This window comes from Ursus americanus, chromosome 4 (assembly GCF_024610735.1).
Source record: "Ursus americanus isolate L20-20 chromosome 4, mUrsAme1.1.p, whole genome shotgun sequence".
NCBI classification, from domain to species: Eukaryota; Metazoa; Chordata; class Mammalia; order Carnivora; family Ursidae; genus Ursus; species Ursus americanus.
The window spans coordinates 78,021,956-78,045,807 of NC_142130.1; the positions used below are offsets into that span (position 1 = coordinate 78,021,956).

General features: G+C 34.2%; 1 protein-coding gene across 2 annotated transcripts in view; it reads left to right on the forward strand.

The window, feature by feature from the left end:
- NCAM2 (neural cell adhesion molecule 2) overlaps positions 1-23,852 on the forward strand; it is a 506,926-nt gene that overhangs the window by 445,999 nt on the left and 37,075 nt on the right. For both annotated transcript variants that reach the window (XM_087861739.1, XM_087861738.1), the window contains exons 13-15: positions 3,108-3,227; positions 7,076-7,197; positions 17,594-17,774. In XM_087861739.1, the coding sequence (XP_087717865.1) occupies positions 3,108-3,227; positions 7,076-7,197; positions 17,594-17,774 (423 nt within the window). The remainder of the gene's footprint in view (positions 1-3,107; positions 3,228-7,075; positions 7,198-17,593; positions 17,775-23,852) is intronic.

The window sequence follows — 23,852 nt, forward strand, 5'->3', positions numbered from 1 at the left end:
TATCTCTATTATCCATTTTAACCTAAAAAGATGAACCGTCTGATCTCCACGCTTTTGATTTACAGATAATTTTATTTATAATTAAAATTGTGTGAATTGAATTCTACTGATTTTCTTGCTGAGTTGTATGAAAGCAAACAAATGAATAGAAACATTACCAATTGTTCTCACCTACACGGCTGAGTTACAGCGTATCAATGATCTTAAAATGATGGTGGCCGTTGCAACTTTACATCATAGAAATATGGAAAGGCCTAGCACGTAGCAAAGTTGTCTGCAGCAGGAAAGGCATCTCTAGCAATCTCTCCCATATCTGTGCAAGTGTTAATATTTATAAATAAATATCTAAATACAGAGTGTTTTGCCATTAAACAGAGTTGAAGATGAACAACTTTTGGACTGTCTATCTCAGTCTCCATATAATATCCCCATTTGCATAGATCATTGATGCATGGTGGTGATTATTTCACAGAGCACAAATTATTTTATCTATACCTTCTTTCAGTTTATTTTCTACTTCTGTTTCTATGACATTTAATAAAAGTGTCTTCATTGATGTGTTGGGAGACTCACTCAGCCCTCAGATGTGGTAGGATGTCAGTCAGTGGTCTAATCAAGCTCAGAACCAAATGCCTTCCTTTATGATTTTAAAGCATGCATCAAGACAGTGTCTACTTGCAAAGGTTTTTGTAATCAGACTAATACCTGCATGAGTCTTATATGTCCCCGTGCTACATCAGGTCATCCTCCATTAGGGTAAAGGAAAGGGCAGTCAAACACCAACTGCTTCATGAGATCACATTCAACATTGACTGGTCCGTGACAATATTGACTGTCCAAAGACTTAAGCATTTTTGTTACAAGCCCAAAGAATAAACATGCTTTTATAAAGCTTTAAAATCTCTGCAGAACAGTAAGCCTAGTTCACATGGGCTTTAAATTTGTTGTATTTATTGACTGGCAAAATTGATAAGATACTGTTACTTTTAAACTCTTGAATTCCTTGTTGTACTGGTCTTGAACAGAAACTTTCTTTCAAGGACGGTAGGATTTCAACTTCTCAGCATTTAGCTTCCTAGCTTTTCATTTGATTCTGTCTTCATGGAATCTGCATGATCTAATGCACTAAACTCTCAATTGTAGCTCTTTATTTTTCTTGGACTGATATTATATACACATTGATTCCAGGTCACCAACCAACTTGGACTTGGGTTTCCTGAAAAAGCTTACAGTTTGCTAGCTTGTCAGCAGTACTTGGGTTAAGCCTTCGTATTCCCATTTATCCTTGTAGCCTCTAATCAGTAGGATATCCCTGCCCATCAGTCTTTCCTACACGGCCTCCCTTAACTTTGACACCAAGTATTATAATCTGAGGCCTTGACAAGGCAATGTACTCTCAAAACAAGGTCAGTTTTCTTACGAGGAAGAGAAACTGAAAAATACAAATGTCAATTTTGCCAACTGGAAAGATATCCTTTCTGCTGGTTTTGGAACATCTGTACTGTATTAAATAAAGTCTGGTTGATATCTGGGATCTTATTTTGCCATTAATAATTATCTGATATATATGACAAAATATATCAGATACATGTAAACTATATATGTAATTTTTATATATTTTAAATTCTGCATTTTAGACAAAGAAAACATCTTTACCATGAATTCAGCAACTTTTTTCTTTTCTGTAGCTGAGTAAGTAATTCAATGAAATTAAACAATTGTAATAAAAAAGCTAAAGAGATGTCATGATAATGAAAATCAGGGGAAGTATGAAACAAAAGGAAGTATCAAAACAAATTCATTAAGTATATTCATACAATGTGGAATGAAAAATGTTATCTAAAGAATCTATATTATAATGTAATTAGTTTTCAGAAATATGTTAATAAATCATATTGTAATTTTATTGAATGTATACCATTTTCAGTCATGGTTCATATGAAACAACATCTCTACAAATATGATCCTGGTTACCTATGATTTATGATTGATTATATCTTGTGTTATGAATTGATCATTTTACTTGGAGTTATTATATAAGCCAGACATAATTTCTTTTTGATTGTTTATTAAGACTTTACCACTTCCACTAGTAAATTTTTGCACTATTTAGCAAAAGCAGTAAGGCTGAAGGCATCTATGGAACTTTGTTGACTTCCTCAGAGGAATTTGTAAAGATATGATATTTTAAAGCTACCATTGTACCCAAAATTCTTTGGCAAATTGAAGAGGTTGGCATGACCCAGGAGATATTTCTAATAACCTTCACATCCCTGAGCTTTTTCAGATTCTCTCTTCTTAGTGTCATGTTGAATCCAGGTCTGATAAAGTATAGAATCAAGAAGAAATTCAGAGAGAAAATACAGGAGGTGACAACCTTCAAACCAGCATTAAAAATAATTTGATTTGATTTGAGATTATCAAATAAATGATCTACTTTGGTTGTAGTTGGCTTTCTGACACTTTTCTGACATGAGTGAAACACCTTATACCTGAGGCCAGAGTTCTGTATATTGAATTCCATATCTCCATGAAGTTCGATAGATATAATGAATTTGTTTTTTATTTTTTTTAAGATTTTATTTATTTATTTGAGATAGAGCCTGAGTGAGAGAGAGAGAGAGCACAAGCAAGGGGAGCAGCAGGCAGAGGGAGAAGCAGGCTCTCCAGTGAGCAGGGAGTCTGACTCAGGGCTCTTTCCCAGGACTCTGGGATCATGACCTGAGCCGAAGGCAGATGCTTAACCAACTGAGCCACTCAGGTGCCCCAATAATGGATTTAAAGTAGACAAAATATTTGGATTGCGTACAGTAAGGATTTTTTTTAGCTCATTCTTATTTCTTGAATATATTGTGAATGTAACTTTCATAAAAGAAGCTATTAATTTTCTTCTTTGAAGTTAACTGCATGGAATCAGAAGGCTAAAATAGAGGTGAAGAAGGGCAGTGTTCACAAATCATTCTCTTCTTATATATTTTCTATTTTTTTGGGTATTTTCTGGAAAGATTTACAGTGAAATTATTCACTCAGCTTTGTAATAGGTTGATTTGTTTACTTATTAAAATATATTAACCATAGACATATATGTGCTTTTTTTCATCTTCTAGCAATGGTTGTTTTGAGCAACCTGGAACCAAATACAACTTATGAAATCAGGGTTGCAGCAGTAAATGGAAAAGGGCAAGGAGACTACAGTAAAATAGAAATCTTCCAGACGTTACCAGTCCGTAAGTAATCATCTCTGTTTTGCTCTCTTCACTTGCAAACTTAAGGGATCTTAAAATGCAGGGAGGTGTTTCAACACTTTGGGGAAGTGAATTACGTCTTTGTTGAAGTGGTTTCTGAAAATGGTGGCATCTAAGTTTTATAAAAATAACTTCGCTCTGGAATGAGGCAAAAAAGAAAAGGTGCACTACAGTAAATACAGTAAAACTGCCTTCAGGAAATTGTCCTCATCAGGAAGGTGTCCTGATTAATTGGATTATAGTCTGTGAGAAAGTAAAACCAGTGACTATGTCACATGTCCACTATTCCATTCTTTTGATGAGACATGACTATTGCCTTTATCCCATAAATTCTGTAGGCCCTAGGTGTGAGAAAAAGGCCCCACTGAATTAATCCATTTTCATGGGGACTGCGGAAGATTACCGGTTATAGCCTTGTCCCTGCTACTGTCCTCTTTTGGGTTGTTGTAAGGCAGTCGAATTATATAAAGTGAAGACAGATTTGAAAAGACTTCCATTTCCTTTATGTTGAATGAATTATTTGACAATGTGAGAAATTTGACTGTGACCCAACAAGTGCTGTTACAAAGTCTGTGTATCACCCTGCTTGTTACAGACACCTAATACCACAAATTGGCCACAATCAATAACCTTACCCTAATTTGTGACCAACTCTTGGTTCTCATAAAATCTGTCAGATGTCCCCTTTTCTCCGTTTCTGTTGCCTATGTCTTTTTCACTCCCATCTGTTTTCTCTCCAGGACAACTGCTGGTACATCTTGACTCCCAGCCATACTTTCAGACTAAAATAATTCTAGAGTGACTTTACACAAATTTAAGCAGATCTGTCCCTTCTCTACCTCTAATCCTCAATGCCAGCCTTCCCCTTCTGTCCACACATCTTTTGTCCACACACACATTTGCCTGCCTGCCCTCCTTGGACTTCCTTCCTCAGTCGCCATGGTGTTCTCGGGCATCAGTAGGTGGAACTCAAGTTTGGTCAGACTGTTTCCCGTTTCCGAAGTACTGTGCATTCTGTCTTGATTCCGCTCTCCAGGTCACTGCACGTCAGCCCCCGAAGAGGGCAAGACCAGTAAGACCTTGGCTAACCACTCCAACGTTTTATCGTCCTTCAATTAGGCACAATTCGCTTCCTTCATTTGTAGAACACCATCCTCGGTGCTTCGAACATAAAACTCCTCTCTTTCACTCTTTTTTTATCTTTGCTTTTTAAACTACAATGCTTCTAATCTCTTCGTGTACTGCTGTTCGCTTGCAGACCACGGTCCTACACATCGAGACTCTAAGGGCTGGGTCTTAGTTTTTTGTTTTGTCTTGTTTTTTGTGTCTTAGTGTTTTTTTGTTTTTTGGGTTTTTGTTTTTGTTTTTTAAATAAAAAATATGTATTTTAGCTACTTTGCAAGATTTTTTTAAAGATTTATTTACTTATTTATTTGAGAGAGAGAGTGTGAGTGGGGGAAGGAGCAGAAGGAGAGGGAAAGGGGAAGCAGACTCTGTGCTGAGCACAGTGTCCCATGGCAGGGCTCAATCCCATGACCTTGAGATCATGACCTTGAGCCAAAACCAGGAGTCAGACGCTTAACCACCTGCACCACCCAGGCACCCCGTAGCTCTTCTCAAGACTTTTTTTGAGGTTCAAATGAGAGAATATATGTAAAGTACTTAATATGTCATAACTATCCACTATTCTTGATTATTACTTATATTATTACTTTGGCATAAAAATTCCATTGTGACTACTAATAGAAACCATTATTTTAATCAATTCCTTTTTGATAGAATTTACATTTGTTCTGAACTTTATTTTCTTTTCAAAGGAGGTAGCAATTGTAATGAAATCACAAATTTAGTATATTGTAAAGGTTAAATGTAGACATAAATATTTTAAATTTTTATGTTAAAACATTTGTAATTGAAAATATAGTTCCTGCCATATAACCATTATCTCAAAATGTTATTATCAAAATAATGATTACAATATTATTAAATGAATTCATACTGTATAACATGTACATTCTAAAATTTAATTTAGAAATGATATTAAAATACCAGAGTAAAAAATCCATTTTATAATATTTAGATTGTCCCACAATCTCTTATTAAGTCTTTTTAAGAAATTATTGTACTGATTTTTACAGACATTGTAATTCATTTATTGAAAATATGTTATATTGAATACGGATCATGTCATATCATAATATCTGCACACTAATTTAATTAATTTTAATGAAGAATCACTCCAAAATACCTCTATTTACTTTATTTCTATAGGGCTGTAATATACAAGGCTATTTTATTATATACTTGCATGTCACCACACCCCATTGGCATATTTCTTTAACGATATGCCTTTTCTCAAATAAACTACTCACTTCATATGGTTATAAACACGATATTAAAAAAAGATAAACCTGCTGAGAAAAAAACAAAAACAAAACCAAAAACAGATTCTCCAAGTTTGGAGTCATAAAATCCTCTTCCCTCAATTCTGCTTAGTTTGTCCTGACATTCCTCTAAGTAGACCCATACTGCAGGTTTCTGGAACCTTGCAAACTAAAGCATGTTTCCTGAAAGTTCCTTAGTATTACTATATTCCTATCTATAGGGAATTGGAGGAAAAACGGTACAGGATGCCAGTTCATGTCAAAGGACATCACATGAGTGACACACAGCAAGAAGTTCCCATTCCAAGTTGCCAAGCAGAGATGGCGTCCTTCACATAGAAAACTCTTACACTTCACTAGATCCCTGTTCATATTAAACATATAAGCATCTTTGTTATAAGACCACCTCGATGGGAAGAATAACATCAAAGGCAAGTATGTTCATGAAGTCAGAAGAAAAAAATATATATTAGAACATATGTCTATCGTTTAGATACTACAAAATGTATGTATTCAAATCTGCATCTAGTTTAAAAATACTCATTAAGGGGGGCGCCTGGGTGGCACAGCGGTTAGGCGTCTGCCTTCGGCTCAGGGCGTGATCCCGGCGTTATGGGATCGAGCCCCACATCAGGCTCTTCCACTAGGAGCCTGCTTCTTCCTCTCCCACTCCCCCTGCTTGTGTTCCCTCTCTCGCTGGCTGTCTCTATCTCTGTCAAATAAATAAATAAAATTTAAAAAAAAAAATACTCATTAAGGGGTACCTGGGTGGTTCAGTCGGTTAAGCATCCAACTCTTGGTTTTTGGCTCAGGTCATGATCTCAGGGTCATGAGATCGAGCCCCACCTCAGGCTGTGCTCAGTGTGGAGTCTGCTTGAGATTCTGTTTCCATCTCCCTCTGCCCTTCCCTCATCTCATGCTCACACACTTTCTCTCTCTCTCTCTCAAAATAAATAAAATCTTTAAGAAAAACCCATTAAAGCAGACATATAATTGCTAAACAATTATCTTTCCTGGTAAGTATACATTCCATATAGTTTGATAACAATATGTTTATATTAATACATATGTACAAAATGTTTACAAAAATTTACATTCATAAATAGGATTGCACACTATTAACATGAGAGAAAGTTTACACTTGTATAATGCAATACTATTCTCAGAACATTTGCTCATCAATAAAAATAATATTTTGGCTTTCAGGTGTCACAATTTTGTCATGACACTTCTATATTCATGTAGATATATGAAGGTTGCTGTTTCTTGGATGGGGAGAAAGGATCAGAGGTTTTATCACAACAAAAGGCAAAGGGAAAATGGTAAATTCAGGATCACATCGTGTTTTTTTTTTTTTTTATATGACAGTGTTCTCTTTATTAAATGCAGTTTCTCCAGGTGTCTGGGGTGTGTGTAAAAATCACAAATATTGTATTGCTTATTTAGGTGAACCAAGTCCTCCGTCCATACATGGGCAGCCAAGCAGTGGGAAGAGCTTTAAACTCAGTATCACCAAGCAGGATGACGGAGGGGCCCCTATTTTGGAATACATTGTTAAGTATAGAAGTGTAAGTACCTTTTTATTATCATTTTGTACAGTGTTTTCAAACTGCATTAAATATGCATTGAATTCATAGACATATTAGGCATAAATGTATATTAAGTAACAATGAAAATCAGTTCTCATAGAAATTCAACTAATTGTCCATTGCTGAAATTCATCATTATAAACTGTGAAATACTTGCCTTGTGTGTGTGTGTGTGTATAAAATCTAAGCATTGATCATCAAAATAATGCCATGATTCATCTTGTGATTTCTAAACTTAACATTTCAGAAATGAAATAACATTTTCGTTTTTTTTCTGACAAGTTTAACAGGATGTTTTCACCTTCCATTCTGCTTAATATTAGTAATTTCAAGCTAAGCTCCTTTTCTCAATTTTAGTTATTGTATTGTAGGTTGTTATTGTATCAAAAATATTTTATTTTATGAATTATTAAATTATTAATACCTTAAATTTATAAGCCTTTTGATATGAGTTGATATTGATATTTAATCATTTAATTAAAAAACAAATTACTCATCAACATTTAACAAAGAATGGCCACATTAAACTTGTGAAGAAGGATTAGTTTTTTTTTCAAGTTTAATTAGCACTAGCTAATATGGGATTTGGGACAGCTAAGAGCTGCCTTGGGACTTACACGTGTAGGGGGTGAAGGACCAGAGTGATGAAGAAAGTGACATGGCAGACTTTGCCTTCGGCTGAAAATTAGATCCAAGGCCACTAAAAGTGGCTTCTCTTGACATTGCCATAAGTGACATTGAGTGTTTGTGTCTCTTGTGGAATATGTTAAAAGTGAAACACAATTTTAAATTAAATTTTGTAAAATTTATTTATTAACATTTATGATTATCCCTATAATACTGTGTCAATTTTATGTTTATGTTTACTGGACACTTAGTAATACTTTCCCAGTTTATTATATTTTAGCAAATAATGTTTTAAATAATTGCTCCTTAATAATATGTAAATGAATTTCAACTGTTTTCCCACAAATTCATAATTTTCTAAATTATAGTATTATTTTTTTAATTCAAACATCTAAGTTTTAAGGTTTGTAAGAAAAGGAGTCTAATTTTTTTTTAGGAGTTTAATTTTTGAATAGCATACTTAAATAATTAATTTTAGACATCAGTCTTTCAATTTAAAATTAATATTCCCTTTCTAAGACCCCTCTTTGTTGTAGGTTTCATTCTGAGAATGATGAGCAGCTGCAGGTGTTTTATGGCTAATTGTCTATGAAAGTTTCCTGCCTCTACCCCAAAATGGCCCTGAATGGCTCACTGGTCTTTCTGTGAATTTGATGGTTTCATGCTACTCAAGCCAGGTTTCATGGCCATTCTTATTTGACCATCTGGAAACTCTTTGGAAGGGAAAGAGCCTCTAAGGGTCATAGGCCTGAACAGAATCATGAATTGGACTGGGAGAATAGACTTCAATGCAGATTTTGGCCTACAATTAGACAGAATTTATGGCACAAAATACAGGTGGATGATAAGAATTTGTAGGAAACCCCAGTAAAATCCCATAGTGAATACTGAGATATAATGACGAGTTATAAAAATACATCTAATATGTTTTCTATGAATATAATTTGTACCTAAAACTAAAAGTGATGTTTGACTTATCCTTTTTTAAGAGTTGTATATTGGAAATAATACCAGTGCTATGTTGAGTTCAACCAGAATCATTTATTTCAACTGATGATAGCAGCTATTTATTTCCTATTGTAGCTTTTCTTCATATACTAATGACTTTTATTAATATAGCATTATATTTTAAGAATGTATGACTTTTTCAGCTATAAAATCAGGCATCCAAAATATTTTTCTTTATGTCCTTTCATTCTTAGCATGTTGGCTTTTGACTTCATATAGATTATCTTGTGTTGTAAGATGGTGGATTCACATCCACATTCAGAATATGAAGAAAGTAGAACAAAAGGGGAATAGGTTGTTCAAGCTGAATTTGTCTTTCTTTTCCAGCAATACAGTACATATTTTCTAAAAACCCTACCAAGAATAATTAAAATTGTGTCCCATTAGACAAAAATATTTCTCAAGACTGTCACTAAATGAAAAGTGGTTAGTTGGGTGTTGGGTCAACTAAACAATAGGGTCTGGGGTCTGCTGCAAATTGTTGAAAGAATTATCTTTATCATCACAACAGTTGTCTCAGTCCTCTTGGGCTACCATAATAAAATACCATAGTTGGATGGCTTAAACAACAGATTTGTTGTCTCAGAGTCTGGAGGTTGGAATTCCCATCAAGGTGCCAGCGGGTTTCCTTTCTTCTGAAGCCTCCCACTTTGTCTTGCAGATGACTGCCTTCTTGCTGTCATGACTTTTTTCTTTTTAATATGTTTATTTTTTTAATTCAGTTAATATATAATGTATTATTGCTTCAGTGATTCATCAGAGGTAGAGGTGAGTGACTCTTCAGTCTTATATAACGCCCAGTGCTCATCACATCACATGCCCTCCTTAATTCTGTCACCCAGTTACCCCCTCCCCCACCCCCTCCACTCCAGCAGCCCTCAATTTGTCTCCTATGATTAAGAGTCATGACTTTTTGTCTGTACACATACATCACTGATCTCTCTCCATCTTATAAAAATATCAATCATATCGGATTAGAGCTGTACCCAGATGACCTCCTTAAAGCCACATCTCCTAATAAAGTCACCTGGGGGTTTAGGGATTTAACATATGAATCTGGGGTGGGAACACAATTCAGTCCATAACAATGGTTATCAGACATGACTCCTCTGTATCTGAAAGGACCCACTATTGGCATTTTGAGTAGCATAATAGTGAGCAATCCAGAAATCTGCCCCCTATTACAGATGTCTAGCATCCCTGCCCTCTCTCACTATATAGTCAGTTGTTTCCCTGGTCATTATTGAAGCCAAAAACATTCCCTAGAGTAGCACTGCATCTGTTTAGAGCCAATTAGGTTCACAAAATGGGGGGGGGGCATTTTAGATATTCGAAGGGAAATTATATATATTATAATTATTTATTTATTTTATAATTTTATTATTATCTATTTTTATTATGTATTATTTTAATTAATAATATAAATCATTTGAAATGCTGACCAAATTTATTTTGATTTCTTTAACAGGAATTAGAATTAATGTCTTATGAGAAGTTTTGTGTGAAACATATATGGATACAAAGAAGTTTAAGTGTTAACTATAATAAGATTAGAAAACTTGGAGTAATTCAAATTTCCATTAAGATGATGAAAATATTTTAATTTTTATATATAGTTGATATGGTTTAGTCTTAGATTAAAATTTGAACAAAGTTTTATTTTCAGTAAATTTGTATCTTCCATTTTTTCCTTTCTCTGCCCACCCCCGCCCCCCACCAAACTAATAGTAGTGGAGCCCTATTTTTGCCTACTCAACATCTGCGTTTCTCCTACCACTAAAAGAAAGTTTTAGTCCCTTCTCAATTCCATCTTATTTCTGTCTTGCCATACCCCTCCTTTTCATTTCCAATCCCCAGCCCTTTCTAACTTGAAAAAGTGGTAGGGGATTTGTTTTTAAATATCATAATGAAAATAATTGGTTACATAATTAAAACATAGCTACAATTGACTGATAATCAATTGCTGTGTTACTGCTCTCAGACTTAATAGCATTTTAGGATGGAACACAGTTTTAGTAGCAGAATTTTAGGCTTCTATGGCAAGATTTATAAAAGCAATACCTCTCCACCCTTTGTACTTCAAGGAAGGCATTTCTCACACATTAATCAAACATAAAGTGAAGAGGAGTGGCAGACACAGTTACGGAATGAATATGTCATTGGTATAAAAGACACAGCATAAGGAATATAGTCGATAATATTGTAATAGAGGTGATGTATCTGGACAGAGGGTGCTACACTTGCAGTGAGCACAGCATAATGTATACACTTGTTGAATCACTATGTTGTACACCTGAAACTAATGTAACATTGTGTCTCAACTATACTAAAAAAATAAAGTGATACTTTTTAACACTTTTTAATGGCAAACTGAAACTTACAGAATGTGGGTGATTTTGTGGGCATGGGGAACAGATAACAAAACATAAGACTTTTTTTTTTTTTAATTTATTTATTTGACAGAGAGCGAGGGAGCACAAGTAGGGGGAGCAGCAGGCAGAGGGAGAGGGAGAGGGAGAAGCAGGCTCCTCAGGGAGCCTGATCCTGGGCTAGATCCCAGGACCCTGGGATCATTACATGAGCCCAAGTCAGACAGTTAAAGACTGAGCCACCCAGGTGCCCCAAAACATAAGACTTTATAATCTAAACAGTTTTGCAGCAGTAAGGGTTGAATTGAAATCTGCCTCTGAAGATTATACTGACCCCTCAACTCTCCCATCTCACTTCATTTGGCTAGCTCTGCATGTCCAAAGTACAGCCATTGTGACCCACGTTATCTTGACCATATCAATTTTGGTATGCCTTCTGCTTCAGCACATTAAAAGAATCTCCATATTTCTATTCTTTTTTCTTTCCCTTCCTTCTCTGCTCCCTTCATCCTATAAACATCATGCTCTACACGTCTAATAGGAAATTCTATGATTCAATGTAAGTTCTATTAACGTGGTCAAACAAGAGCAGATCTTGGGAAGGAATAATTTTCTCCACATTTTCTTTCTCAACAGATTACTTCTTCACATTTAAAAATTTGCATTTTAAGATTTGGCGGCTAGGTATTTATGGCAGTCTTTACGTTGATATTTGCACTTATATTGAAATAGTAACTATTTCAAAAAGGTTTTTAATCATCTGTTCTTTTTGTATGATTCCAAGCCACTCCATTTATTAGTTGCTCAAACTGCATGAATTCCGCAGTGGAGTAAAGTACAATTGAATAACTAGAAAAATTATTTAGCCATGTGCAATGCATTTTTAAATTGTATAGCCTCTATGAAAAAGAAATAGGGGATGCCTGTGTTCCGTCTCTCACTGACTGTCTCTCTCTCTCTGTCAAATAAATGAATAAAATCTTTAAAAAAAAAAAAGAAATAGGGGAATTCAGTAAGTTAGAAACATCATAAAGATTTTAAACTTGAATGCATCTTTGACCCTATCTTTCAACTCTCCACGTGCATGGGACGATATGTTTTACAACCTAGGAAAAACAGAACTGAGATAATATATTCCCTATGTGAGTGTTGATTGCTGGCAGATATTGAATCTAAGTATTAAACCTGCATTTCACCAGGATGAGGAAAGACAAATTATATCCTAATATTGAGATGTGTAACTTAATGTAGATCAGGAAACACATATAGAGCACATGACTTGGTTCAGTTACACATTAAGAAGACAGAATTTATGAGAACAGAACTAGAGTAGTAAAAGAATTAGATGTCTCTGTGGATTCTTTGTGAAAATTAATGTCTCTGACAATAAGTCAGTAGGATTAAACCATGTATTTGAAGAATAAAGGCAAGCTTATGAATTTCATAATGTATACGGAATAATGAAAGAAATTATTTTATGTACAGAATATTTTACATCTACTTTGTGTTGTGGAGTCAGTGTAACTCCATATAATTTAATAAATAGCTTTTGACATGCTTCCATGAGTTTTTCACTGTTTTCTCCCTAATTTGATGATAGCTATGGGATCATAACTATCACTTAGTGTTGGCACATTAAATAAGTTTCCTGAGCTAAGAAGGACTAAAGAAAATTAGTTGCTTAAAATCAATTGTGAAGACGGTACTTTAGGGACTAGCAACAGTGTTCTAGCATACGTTTCTGGGTCTTAATTGACCTTCTTAAGCTCTTTGGAGTCTGGAAGGCTGTATCCCAATGGCCATAGGAAAAGAAAAGATAATGTTAAAAGGGTCTTAAAATAGTACATATGTAAAACTGAGTTCTTGTTATTAACTTATTTTCTAATTACTTATTAATAATAATAACTTATTTTCTAACTTATATTTAGGTGTGTACATTGAAATTAATTTAAAGCCATCAGTAGAAGCTTTGAAGCATTTTCAAATAATAACTATGAACATTAAAGACCCAAGCTTTCTGATAATTTTTCTTTGCACTAGTGAAGTAGATGAGTTTTATTCATTCTGGTATTGGTATCTTCAAAAAGACTATTTTTTGTCTGAATGAATAAATACATCAAAGAATCAATGAATAAATGGGTCTGTGTTGAGCAATTATATGTAATTCTATAATTAGATTAATAAATCTCAGAAATAATGAACACAAGAGAAAAAATAGTTATACTGGGTGAATTTCTGTGGGTTGTGAGAACACAGAAGGTGATGGAAAGGAAAAATTAGATTTTAGTTTTCCCTGATGAGATACGTGAATGATGGAGGCCAGGGATAGATTAAGTAGGGTCCAGTTTACAGAATTTTACCAAGCCTCAGGATGTGGAACAAAGGCCATCTGAATCAGTTATGGTAATAGAAAAAAAGAAATCAGAATTTGAGTCAACTCTACTTCAGTTAAAAAGAAATAAATTAGAATTTGAAAATTTACTAAAATCCTCCAAATCTTACATCTTTTGAAATCACAATGGAGTGTATGTGTATGTGTGCACATGTGCACGTGAACGCATGTGTGTGTGTGTGTGCGTGTGTGTGTGTGTGTGTGTCTGTGATTGCTAAATCACCTCTCTTATAATCAGAGTAATAAATGGAGCTGTAGAGAATTCTGGGGCCTTTTGTAAAGGTCATACAAGTAGTGAATAGCTGAACCATGCTACCAGGAGATCTAGGACCAGAAACCACCTTACATGGAAACACAAAATCTTAAAACATAACACAGGGGAATCACAAGAACCTTAAAATTCATCTAGTTAGTACAGGCTCACCTCCTCTATTGTCCTCTGTTGATTCTGTTTTCATGTAAGATGATGTTGACCCCCATATTCCCTGAGACTTCCAGAAGGATTAGTGAATGGCTTCTTATTATAAATAAAAGCAGTCAGGGAGTCATCCACAAATAAGAAAACCAACACCCCTTCATCTCTTCTCAGCTCTCCTCCCTATACAGATGATAGCAAATATTTCCCCATATGCTGATATTATGATTTTAAAATAACTGTTAAATAGAGCTCTTAACTGTCATTTGGCCCTGCTATCTATTTTCTGAGAAAAAGGATTGCTTAAGAGAAGCTATATCAAAGCAAAATGACCATTTTTCTTTTAGTAGCTGCCCTTCAACATTTAATTGGCTTATTAATAATAGCCCTATTCAGCAAATCATCTCATTAAGTTACCTAGGGGAACATTTTGCAACTAGATTATCTTAAATCGTTCCCTAGGCATTTAAATTCTGTAAATTAGGCACTCTACAGATGCATAATTGAGATTTTGATACCTAGGGGAGTATTTGGTAACACCCACTTTAATTTTTTTTCCTATTCCCTAGGAATAGCAATTAGGGGATTAAAAAGCCTCCTTGTCTAATGTTGAATGGAAAATGAAATTGACTTAAATAGGGGGAAATATTAGAACTCCCTTTGGTTTCTTATGCCATCAGTCCAACTATCTAAAATGATGGAGGGGCTTTTAATTTATCATGCTAAGAGCTTCAACAATTAAGAGTTAAATGATGGGTAATTCAGAAGAGACTATCTGCATGTCTTGTGCTTGTCAGGAAGTTTCACTTCAAATGCTCATTTCCCAGAAATAGTATTTTTGGAGGATTATGTGAAGGACAAGAAGTCTCTCTATCACTCTGAAGAATAAATTTTATCCTGGGATAATCCAGATCTCAGCTGTTGGCTCATTTTCTGGCTCTTTCAACCATGTCTCCACTCAGATCCAAAGCAAAACTCAGCTTTGGATTTTCACCAAGATATTCATTCTCACCAAGCACTTCATAGTTACTTGAGAATTGTGAAATTATTGGGATAAAAGGAAGGCCATAGGAGCAATTCTTTACTGCTTTGTGTACCCCTTGTCCTAATCCCTAACATTTCAATTTTCCTGCTTCTCACCCCTTCCTTCCTGTAGATGCATATGTGTATACGCAGTATAGAATATATATCAGATATTTATGTTATATAGATTTTATTGTGTCTATATATGTGTATATATATTGTATCTATATATGTGTGTGTAGACACAATAAAATCTACATACACACACACATATACACATATACATGTAATATATCACCTAAGATTATTTTTGAATAAATATTTTTAAGTTTTATTTTTTGGTTAATACCGCTAGTGTTTTTACAATTACTGAAAACAATAAGCCTATAGTGTGTATCTTTCTACCTCCCAGTGTTTGTGCATCTTTCTGAGGGTTTTCAATCATTGTGCTTACTTTTGGATCTAAACCTTTGTGAAAGAATCACACTTTTTCATTAACTAAGTTAGGACAAATGAAGAATGGCACTGGAGTTTATTATTTCCAATAAGGGTGACATCACTTCCCTAGAGGAGGCTTTCTGAGGTCCTGGACTCTATTAAGTTTCCCTGTTTCATGCCCCCAGAGCACTGTTGGTTTTTCAAAAAGCTCATGTCTTTCTTCCTGGCTGGTGTAAACTCCAGGATGAGCGTACATGTACTGTTCACTATTGTGTTCAGAGTTCTAGAACAGCCTCTCTACACAATAAAGGTGGAATGAATAATTGATGGATGAATTGATGAAGAAGGAAAGTGTTGGGAAAATCACGGCTATTTGGTACAGCTGTCCCAAGCATTTCAAAAGCACGCTTAACTTCCGTTCTTAGACTTACTAGTCATTTAGTGATGTAGGCAAGTTGTAAGCATTCAATGGCCTCTTCAGTACACCTCATAATACCTTAAATAGTTCTGGACAACAATTTATAAACTTAAATCATTTATAAATTTCAAAAAACAAAGGAAATGTCTTCTGTTTATATGATAACTTTAAGGGCTTTTACAAAACCCATGGCTTCATAGCATTAAAGATGCTAATATCTTTAGTTTTAGATGAAATATCAAAATAGGCCAACCGATGCCTTCGTAATAAAAGTTGTATGTAACCAAAAATAATTAAGTAGGGAAATAGAGTAATAATATGGTATCAAAATAATAATGTCTTCTTGTCTACTTTTAATGGACACTTCATGTTTGTAGTACCATCAATTTAATGCAATCATGCGTTTAACTTCCACAGTTTAATTTCAGATAATAAATCCTCAATTTTCACCGTAAATGCTGAAAACATTGTTATGCTTTATAGTCAAAGAAACATCATAAAATATTGGCTAAACATAAAGTAATCCTGGGCTGAGCTCTGAGGTTAAAAAGGATTGATCTGTCTGTCTATCTGTCTATCTATCTATCTATAGCCAGGCTCTAATTTACTTATAATTATATCTCTGAGAAATTGAGATTTGCAATTGCCGTGATAATTTATTAAATACATCATTCCAGAAAAATGTTATTTTATTTTCATATAGTTATTATGGAAATAGGTTCTCCTTAATAATAGCTGTCATTTGTTAAGTGCTTATGATTCCTAAGGCCCTGGACTACCCAAAGTACTTGGTTTTCCTCATTGCTCTCTCATGAAAGCTGACAGATACAGCTGTTACTATCATTTCTGTAATAGAGATGAGAGAAATGAGGCGAAGAGGTTAAGGAACTTACCAGTCTTTAGATGGTTAACATGGCACAGCCAAATGTTCATATTGTTTAGGATAGTTTAAGTCATTAAATTGTATAAATTTATTTTTTCTGTGTTAATTGTAATCGTAGTGTATTTTTCAAATAAAAGGTAATTCAAATATGCGATCTAAAGCATTTATTTTAGAAAGAGAATCAGGATTTAAGTGTAGATGTTCAAGGATAGCGTAACATTTTATTTTCTGTTGCTAATAAGATTTTTAACAGGTAATATTTTTTCTTATATATTGTTTTATTATGAGTCTAAAACATCAGAGTAATAAAATACTAGTGGTAATTTAAATCTGTAAGAAATATCCAGCTTCTATTTGCAAGACACTTTATCTCCCTTTCCCCCCTCCCAAACCTTAAACAATAGCCTCTGGCAATTATGTTAATGGATATACTAAGCTTTCTCCGTAAATTATGTTTCCTTTTTTCTGTCCACATGACTATTAATAATCAAAAAATGGCCAAACAGCAAAATGATATCTGTGAAATAAAAATAAAATCTTAATGAAGGTGAATTATCAGCCACTGAATTATCAAAAATTATGAAATCATTCTTTGGCTAAAATTAAAAAAACATTGCATTTTTTATAGAAAATTCTTAGAAATGACTTCATTGATAAAGCAACTTTCTTTATCCCTGTAGATGATAAAATATCCTTTTTTGAAATTAATAAAACCACCTTTTCTACCTGAAGATAAATTACATTTTTTAAAAATCACAACTTCAGTGCATTTACAAAATATATTTGTTTATTGCCTCTACAGAAAGATAAAGAAGATCAGTGGCTAGAGAAAAAAGTGCAGGGAAATAAAGACCACATTATTTTGGAGCATCTACAGTGGACGATGGGGTATGAAGTTCAAATTACAGCTGCCAATAGATTGGGATATTCAGAACCGACAGTCTATGAGTTCAGCATGCCACCAAAGCCGAACATTATTAAAGGTAAGCAAAACTATATACTTTCTTAGGCTGGAGATAAATGTGATATCATCTTTTTATAAGTGCTCTGGATTTTTTCTTAATATTGAAAACATAATTTTGTAGAAGGACGTGTAAATTCTGGGTTTATCATGATTACTGTGACATGTTTTACTCAAGATTTCTCAAATTGTTCTTGCCATGGGGTATCAGTTAACTTGTAAACACACTCTGGCAACTTTGGTGGTTGAAGTGATTCAGAGAGAATGAACAGAGGGTGGGGATAGAAGGTAAGAGTGAAGTGTCAAAAATCAACATGAAAAATTTCTGTCGAGACCAGAAAATCTTTCGCAAAGAAGACCTCTCTACCAAACACGGAGAGGCTGGTCCTTCACTTTTGGAAAAATGCATTCAAAAATAATGATGAGGCCATCCATGACTGATCATGCCAGTTGATTTTGGAAAGATAGAATCAGTCATTTGGTGAGGCAGAAACAACCACAGATGTAGACCAGAAGAAATTATAACTAGGGTTTCAAGGAGGCTTGCAATGTAGCAGGATACTCAACGTCGGTATTCATAGCACACTGGTGAATTCTACCTTTATTAAGTAACACTGCTTGCATCATTATATGCTAGTGATACTATCAAAGTCCACAGGAGGGATATTAAAATTTTTTTCAGATACATGCTGTAGAGGTAGAGATGCAAGAATTTGTCCTGATTCATAGTCATATTTACCTCTGTGAGCTGTCACATGGGTCATATTTTAACATCTCTCATTCCTTTAAATATAACACGTAACATTTACTGGTAAATTTTATACATACATGTATGGATATATGTAATCTACATATATTCCTCATATGTATATATGTAGAGATGAGAGCAGCGTATTCATAAGCATGGCTTATTGAAGTCATAGTAGAGTGTCGGTGTTGTTACAGAACGTTGTTGAGACTGGGAAAAAATAAAGTTGTTAGTTCAGTCATGCTGTTTAACCCTCTTGTAACTTCAAATTGATACTAATCTCATTATTATGAGTTTGTGATATCGTACATCTTTTTTTCCAAGTTGAAATCATCTTTATACAGTTAATCTATTAAAAAATAATTACTATTGGTTCTGTGGTTTAAAAGGAATTGATATTTGGCTTTGTATTGCTAATATTAATAAGTGCTTCCGATTATAATGTGAAATTAGGAAGTTGGGAGCATCTAGAACTAAAATGGATATGTTGTAATGGAATTTTTAAAAATTTACGAAGTACTTTTGCATTTATTGTCTCATTATCTCATTTATATATCTCTGAATCTGCCTTGAAGAAGGAAGAGTTATACTCATTTTCAGCTATAAATTTGGAAGGTTAAGGGATCTGTTCAAGGTCAGAGCTACTTTAGTCATATGACAAATCCAATACCCTTATAAGGTGATACACCTAAGAATAGTGGTTGAATATACTATCAAGTTCATTGCCTCTGTGAGTTTGAAACATCAGTAACTATCTCTACAATTATAACGTTTTATGTTTGTAGTAATTATCCTCTATGCAGATACCAGCAACATGGTATAAATATGATTTAAATCTGAGTCAGAATCTTCAAAGGAAGATTGCAACAGTGTACTCCATTTTCCTAAATTTAGCTCATGTGTTTGGAGGAAATAATTAGTTTTATCAAGATAAAAACTAATATCGTATGAAGTTGGAAGACAGCATTTTAATAACATTTTATAGGTAACAAACAAATTTTGAAAAAAATAGACTTTAGGCATGTTCCTTTATGTTATACTTCCAGAGTCCCTGCTATTTTTATTAAAAAAATCATTGTTAAGGGGTGCCTGGGTGGCTCAGTTGTTTGAGCGGCTGCCTTCGGCTCAGGTCATGATCCCAGCCTCCTGGGATCGAGCCCCCCATCGGGCCTCCGCTCACTGGGGAGCCTGCTTCTCCCTCTGCTGTTCCTCCTGCTTGTGCTCGCTTTCTCTCTCTAATAAATAAATAAAATCTTAAATAAGTAAATAAGAATATATGTATATACATATATACATACATGTACATACATACATATATACACACACACATACAATACAGGCACAGAAACACCTAAGATATATTGTGATACATTTACTATAAAAACATATTTTGTTTGAATTACACAATCAGATTGTGGGCAGTACCTAGAAGACAAGTAGAAAGTATTATGGTTTATAGTTTCAGCTTTGCTCTTCTTACTTAATTTCTCTGGCTATGCATTTCCTTATCTCTAAGCTAGTTTCTTCTGGTTCTGTTGTATTAAGATTCATTCATTTGTTCCAGGTATTTATTGGGGTCTTGCTTTGTGAGAAGGACAGTGATGAGTACAGAGGAATGACCTGTGAAAAGTACAGAACTGGCCGTTGCCATCAGAGACTTTACAATCTATTAGGGAAAGTAGACATAAAACCTAGCTTAGAATAACCATCAAATAATTACAACTAAGAGATATGCTGGTGCTGTATGCTGAAGGGGTTTGGCAGTTGTATGTAACCTGTGAGAGAGTGGGGGTTAGGGAAGGGTTCCCTTAGAAAGTGCCTTTCCGAAAGAAACTTACAGGAAATGAGCCTTCCAGGGAAAGTGGCATATATAGAAGATGCCTCTGAGAGAGAGAGAGAGAAAAAAAAGAATTGATCTTCTTAAGAACTAAATGAAACATGGCTGCAGAGAACCTGGAGATATGTGAACAAAAACAAGGATAAAGAGGGATCTGCGACCCAGATAATCCAGGGTCTTCTGAAAATTACATAAACACTCTTAAAAGAGGTCCTAGAGGCAATAAGAAATCATTTGAAGCAGGGACATTATATGAATAGATAGGCATTACAGATGGATTAATCTTGCTCATACGGGTAAAAGGAAGAGATAGATGAATAGGAACACATGAAAAAAAGTGATAGCAGTAGAAAAAAGAAAACCATGAATAAATTCTGGACACAGTGTAGATGTAAGTTAACCTTACATGTGTCACAGATTGAATTCAGTTGCTACTGATGACTTTTGAGTTTCTTGCTTGGATAGTTGGAACACTGTTGGCATCGTCTCTCAGGATGAAGAATTTGAGGAGCCCGTTTTGGAGAATAGGATCAAACATAAGATTGGCTTGGTGATTCTTAAGTTTGAAATATCAAGTAGTGGTTATATGTGTGCGTGTTAAGATGGGAAGACAGTCATAGATTGGAAACATACACTATGATGTTAACATTAACAGGTGAATGGTATCAGAAGCCTGGGTGAGGATAAAATTACACAATGAGTAATGCCTATGTTCTGTGAAAAGGAGTCAACGTCTGAAATACTCATGGATGTCTCCCTGGTACTTAGAAGGGTGATTGGCACAGCATAGATGTTCAAGGAGTACTTCTTGGGTAACTGAGTAGGGGAGGAAGAACTGAGTCCCAAGGAACTAAGATATTATACAGAAAGAGGAAACCACAGCAGCACTCCCCACCCCATGAGACGAAGGTGTTGTAGAGTTCCTGGAACAACCGAAGACTCTAATATCTTGGAAGTTAAGAGAGAGGCATCTTTCAAGAAGAAAAGCTATAAATCGCATTTGGCCACTTTAGATGCTGCTGAGAGGTCAACGGAACTCAATCGAAAGAGATGTGAAGTGTCCTTCATACATACAATTTTGCTGAAGTGGCTGAGAGAGAAATTAGGTAGGAGTGGGCTGAGGAATTTATGTGAGGTGAGGAGGTTTAGACTCTATGTTTATTTAATGCTTTTAAGAAGGTTTGCTATGAAGGTGAGCAGAGTTTAAAAAAAAAAAAGTATCAGAAGGCCTTTTAGGATGAAAAAAGGTGGAGCGTGTTTCACAGCTGATGAAGGGGATCATGCAGTCAGGAAGCCAGAAAAAGCTGTCGGAGAAGGTAGGGAAAAGAATTCCTCCCCTCTAAACTGCGCCGCTGATGCAAAGCGATAGCAGCTTCATGGTAAAGGGGAAAGAAGAAGAAAAGATTAATTTATCTATAAAAATGTCACAAAATAATGTCTAATTAACAGTAGCCATGGACTCAAATCCTGAATCCACTGGCTGCTAAACCCTCCTGGAAAGCCACATTAAAGACATGCCTTTATAGTTTAAGAGCTGTTCGGTTTCTCTCTGGAAGGTTTCTTGGGGCAATTTTAAAGGCTGTGACAGGTGCTGGTGAATTTGGGAGACTTTACGCCCACAATATCCTATAGAGTTAAAATTATGTAGCGGGAAAATAAGGAAAATAATCTGCATATGCCTTCATCAAAATTATTCTTGTATGATTTCTTATTCCATCTCAAAGTAAATACTATAAATTCAAACTCGTATCTGAAAAAGTTATCTATAATAAACTAGCAGACCTTAAGTCTTTTTTTAATGTTTTAGAAGATGTGAACTTTACAAGTCAATTTAGTTTTAATTCATTTTTGGTATCCTGCATTGTAAACTGTCTAAATAAGTTTATAGCCTTTGGAATTTGAAAAGTCATTGCTTATGTGCATTCAATATATTTAACCCTTTGTAAGCAATAGGCTAAATATAGAGTACATGTATTTGTTGGACTGAAGAACTATTTTTTTAACAATATGCTCACCTTACATTCATATATAATATATTACACTGACAATAATGGCTTTTCTATGTATGTATTTAGTGGATACCACACTTCTCTGTAGTTTATTATTCTAATTTAAAAAGTACTTTTGTGATGAATAATATTTTCTCATTTCTAGTTATTAAACATGTGTTTACTTTGAAAGATGTGTTTCTTGTTTTACGTAGAACTAAAATACAAAATCATAATCCTATTCTCTTTTGGAATATTCATACAGCATAATGCCATCTCATTTTATTTATAAACAATGAGAATATTGAATAGTTAGGACAAATTAATTCTTATGAAATGATTACAAATCTATGGAACAAGAGTGTGATAAAATGACATTTATGGACTTGTTTTGTAATCTCTATAGCTAAAAATACTACTTCCATGGATTGAATCATAAGCTAATGTTTTAGAAATCCTTGATGATAAATAATCTTATTTTGAAAAACATTTCCCATCTTTTTTTGGGGGGGGGGGTATGACAGGTTTAATAATATTTGTTTTAACCAAAAACAAAGGACCTTTTTTTCTCTTAGTAATTGTTTCCTTTTTCTGCTTTCATTACTATGAATTGAAAACATGTCTAATTTTAATATTATCAATATAATTTGCTCACAAAAAATTCCATTAATACTTTGTTAAGATCTGATGATAAAACAATTCTACCATCTGAATTCAAGCATGGAATACATCTATAAGAGTTCCTCAAATTTAAGAAGCTAAGAAAGAAATTATATAAACCGCCACCACTAAATATGTTGTTAAAAATTTTTAGATTTTTTATTTTTGTATCTTCATGGTCATTTTGATTATACTTCTAGTGAACTGTAGAGTAAAATTATTTTGATAGCACTCTGTCTAGTTCCAAACAATACTAGTATACCCTTACAGTTCTGAATAACCCAACATGAACAAGAAACAATATATTCAATTTGCATGGCAAATACTAAAATGTCTTCCTAAAGTTAAATTTATGATCTGTTCAGAATATGAATAAGAGAAATTCTAAAACAACAGTGAAACTGAAGTTCAGTTAATAGGAAAGAACTTCATTTTAACTATCTGGAAATCCCAGTCAAAGCTAAATGTTAATACTATACCCAAAGCAATATTTCTTTGAATTTAACACATAATGAAAAAGTAAACCTATTTTTTCATGATCTTTTGTTCTCGAAGTTATTTTTAAAGAGGTACAATGACATATGTCTAGACTTTGCCTTTGGTTGGTTGGGTCAGGTCTCCTTACTTCTATTCTTATTGGCAAATTTTCATTGTGTGAATATGTAATTCTCACTGATGTTTCTTGGTAGTTTATTCACTATTGAAAATATAACTACTTTTATTAAGTATTTCTTCTAAGATATGATGGCAACGGAAAGTACTATCCGAAAACATTGCAGAATATGATGAGCTCATATTTACAGTAGCAATGTGAAGTTACCAGTAGCACAGTGAAAGAAGGCAGGTGCCTTCTCACTTATAAGTTGT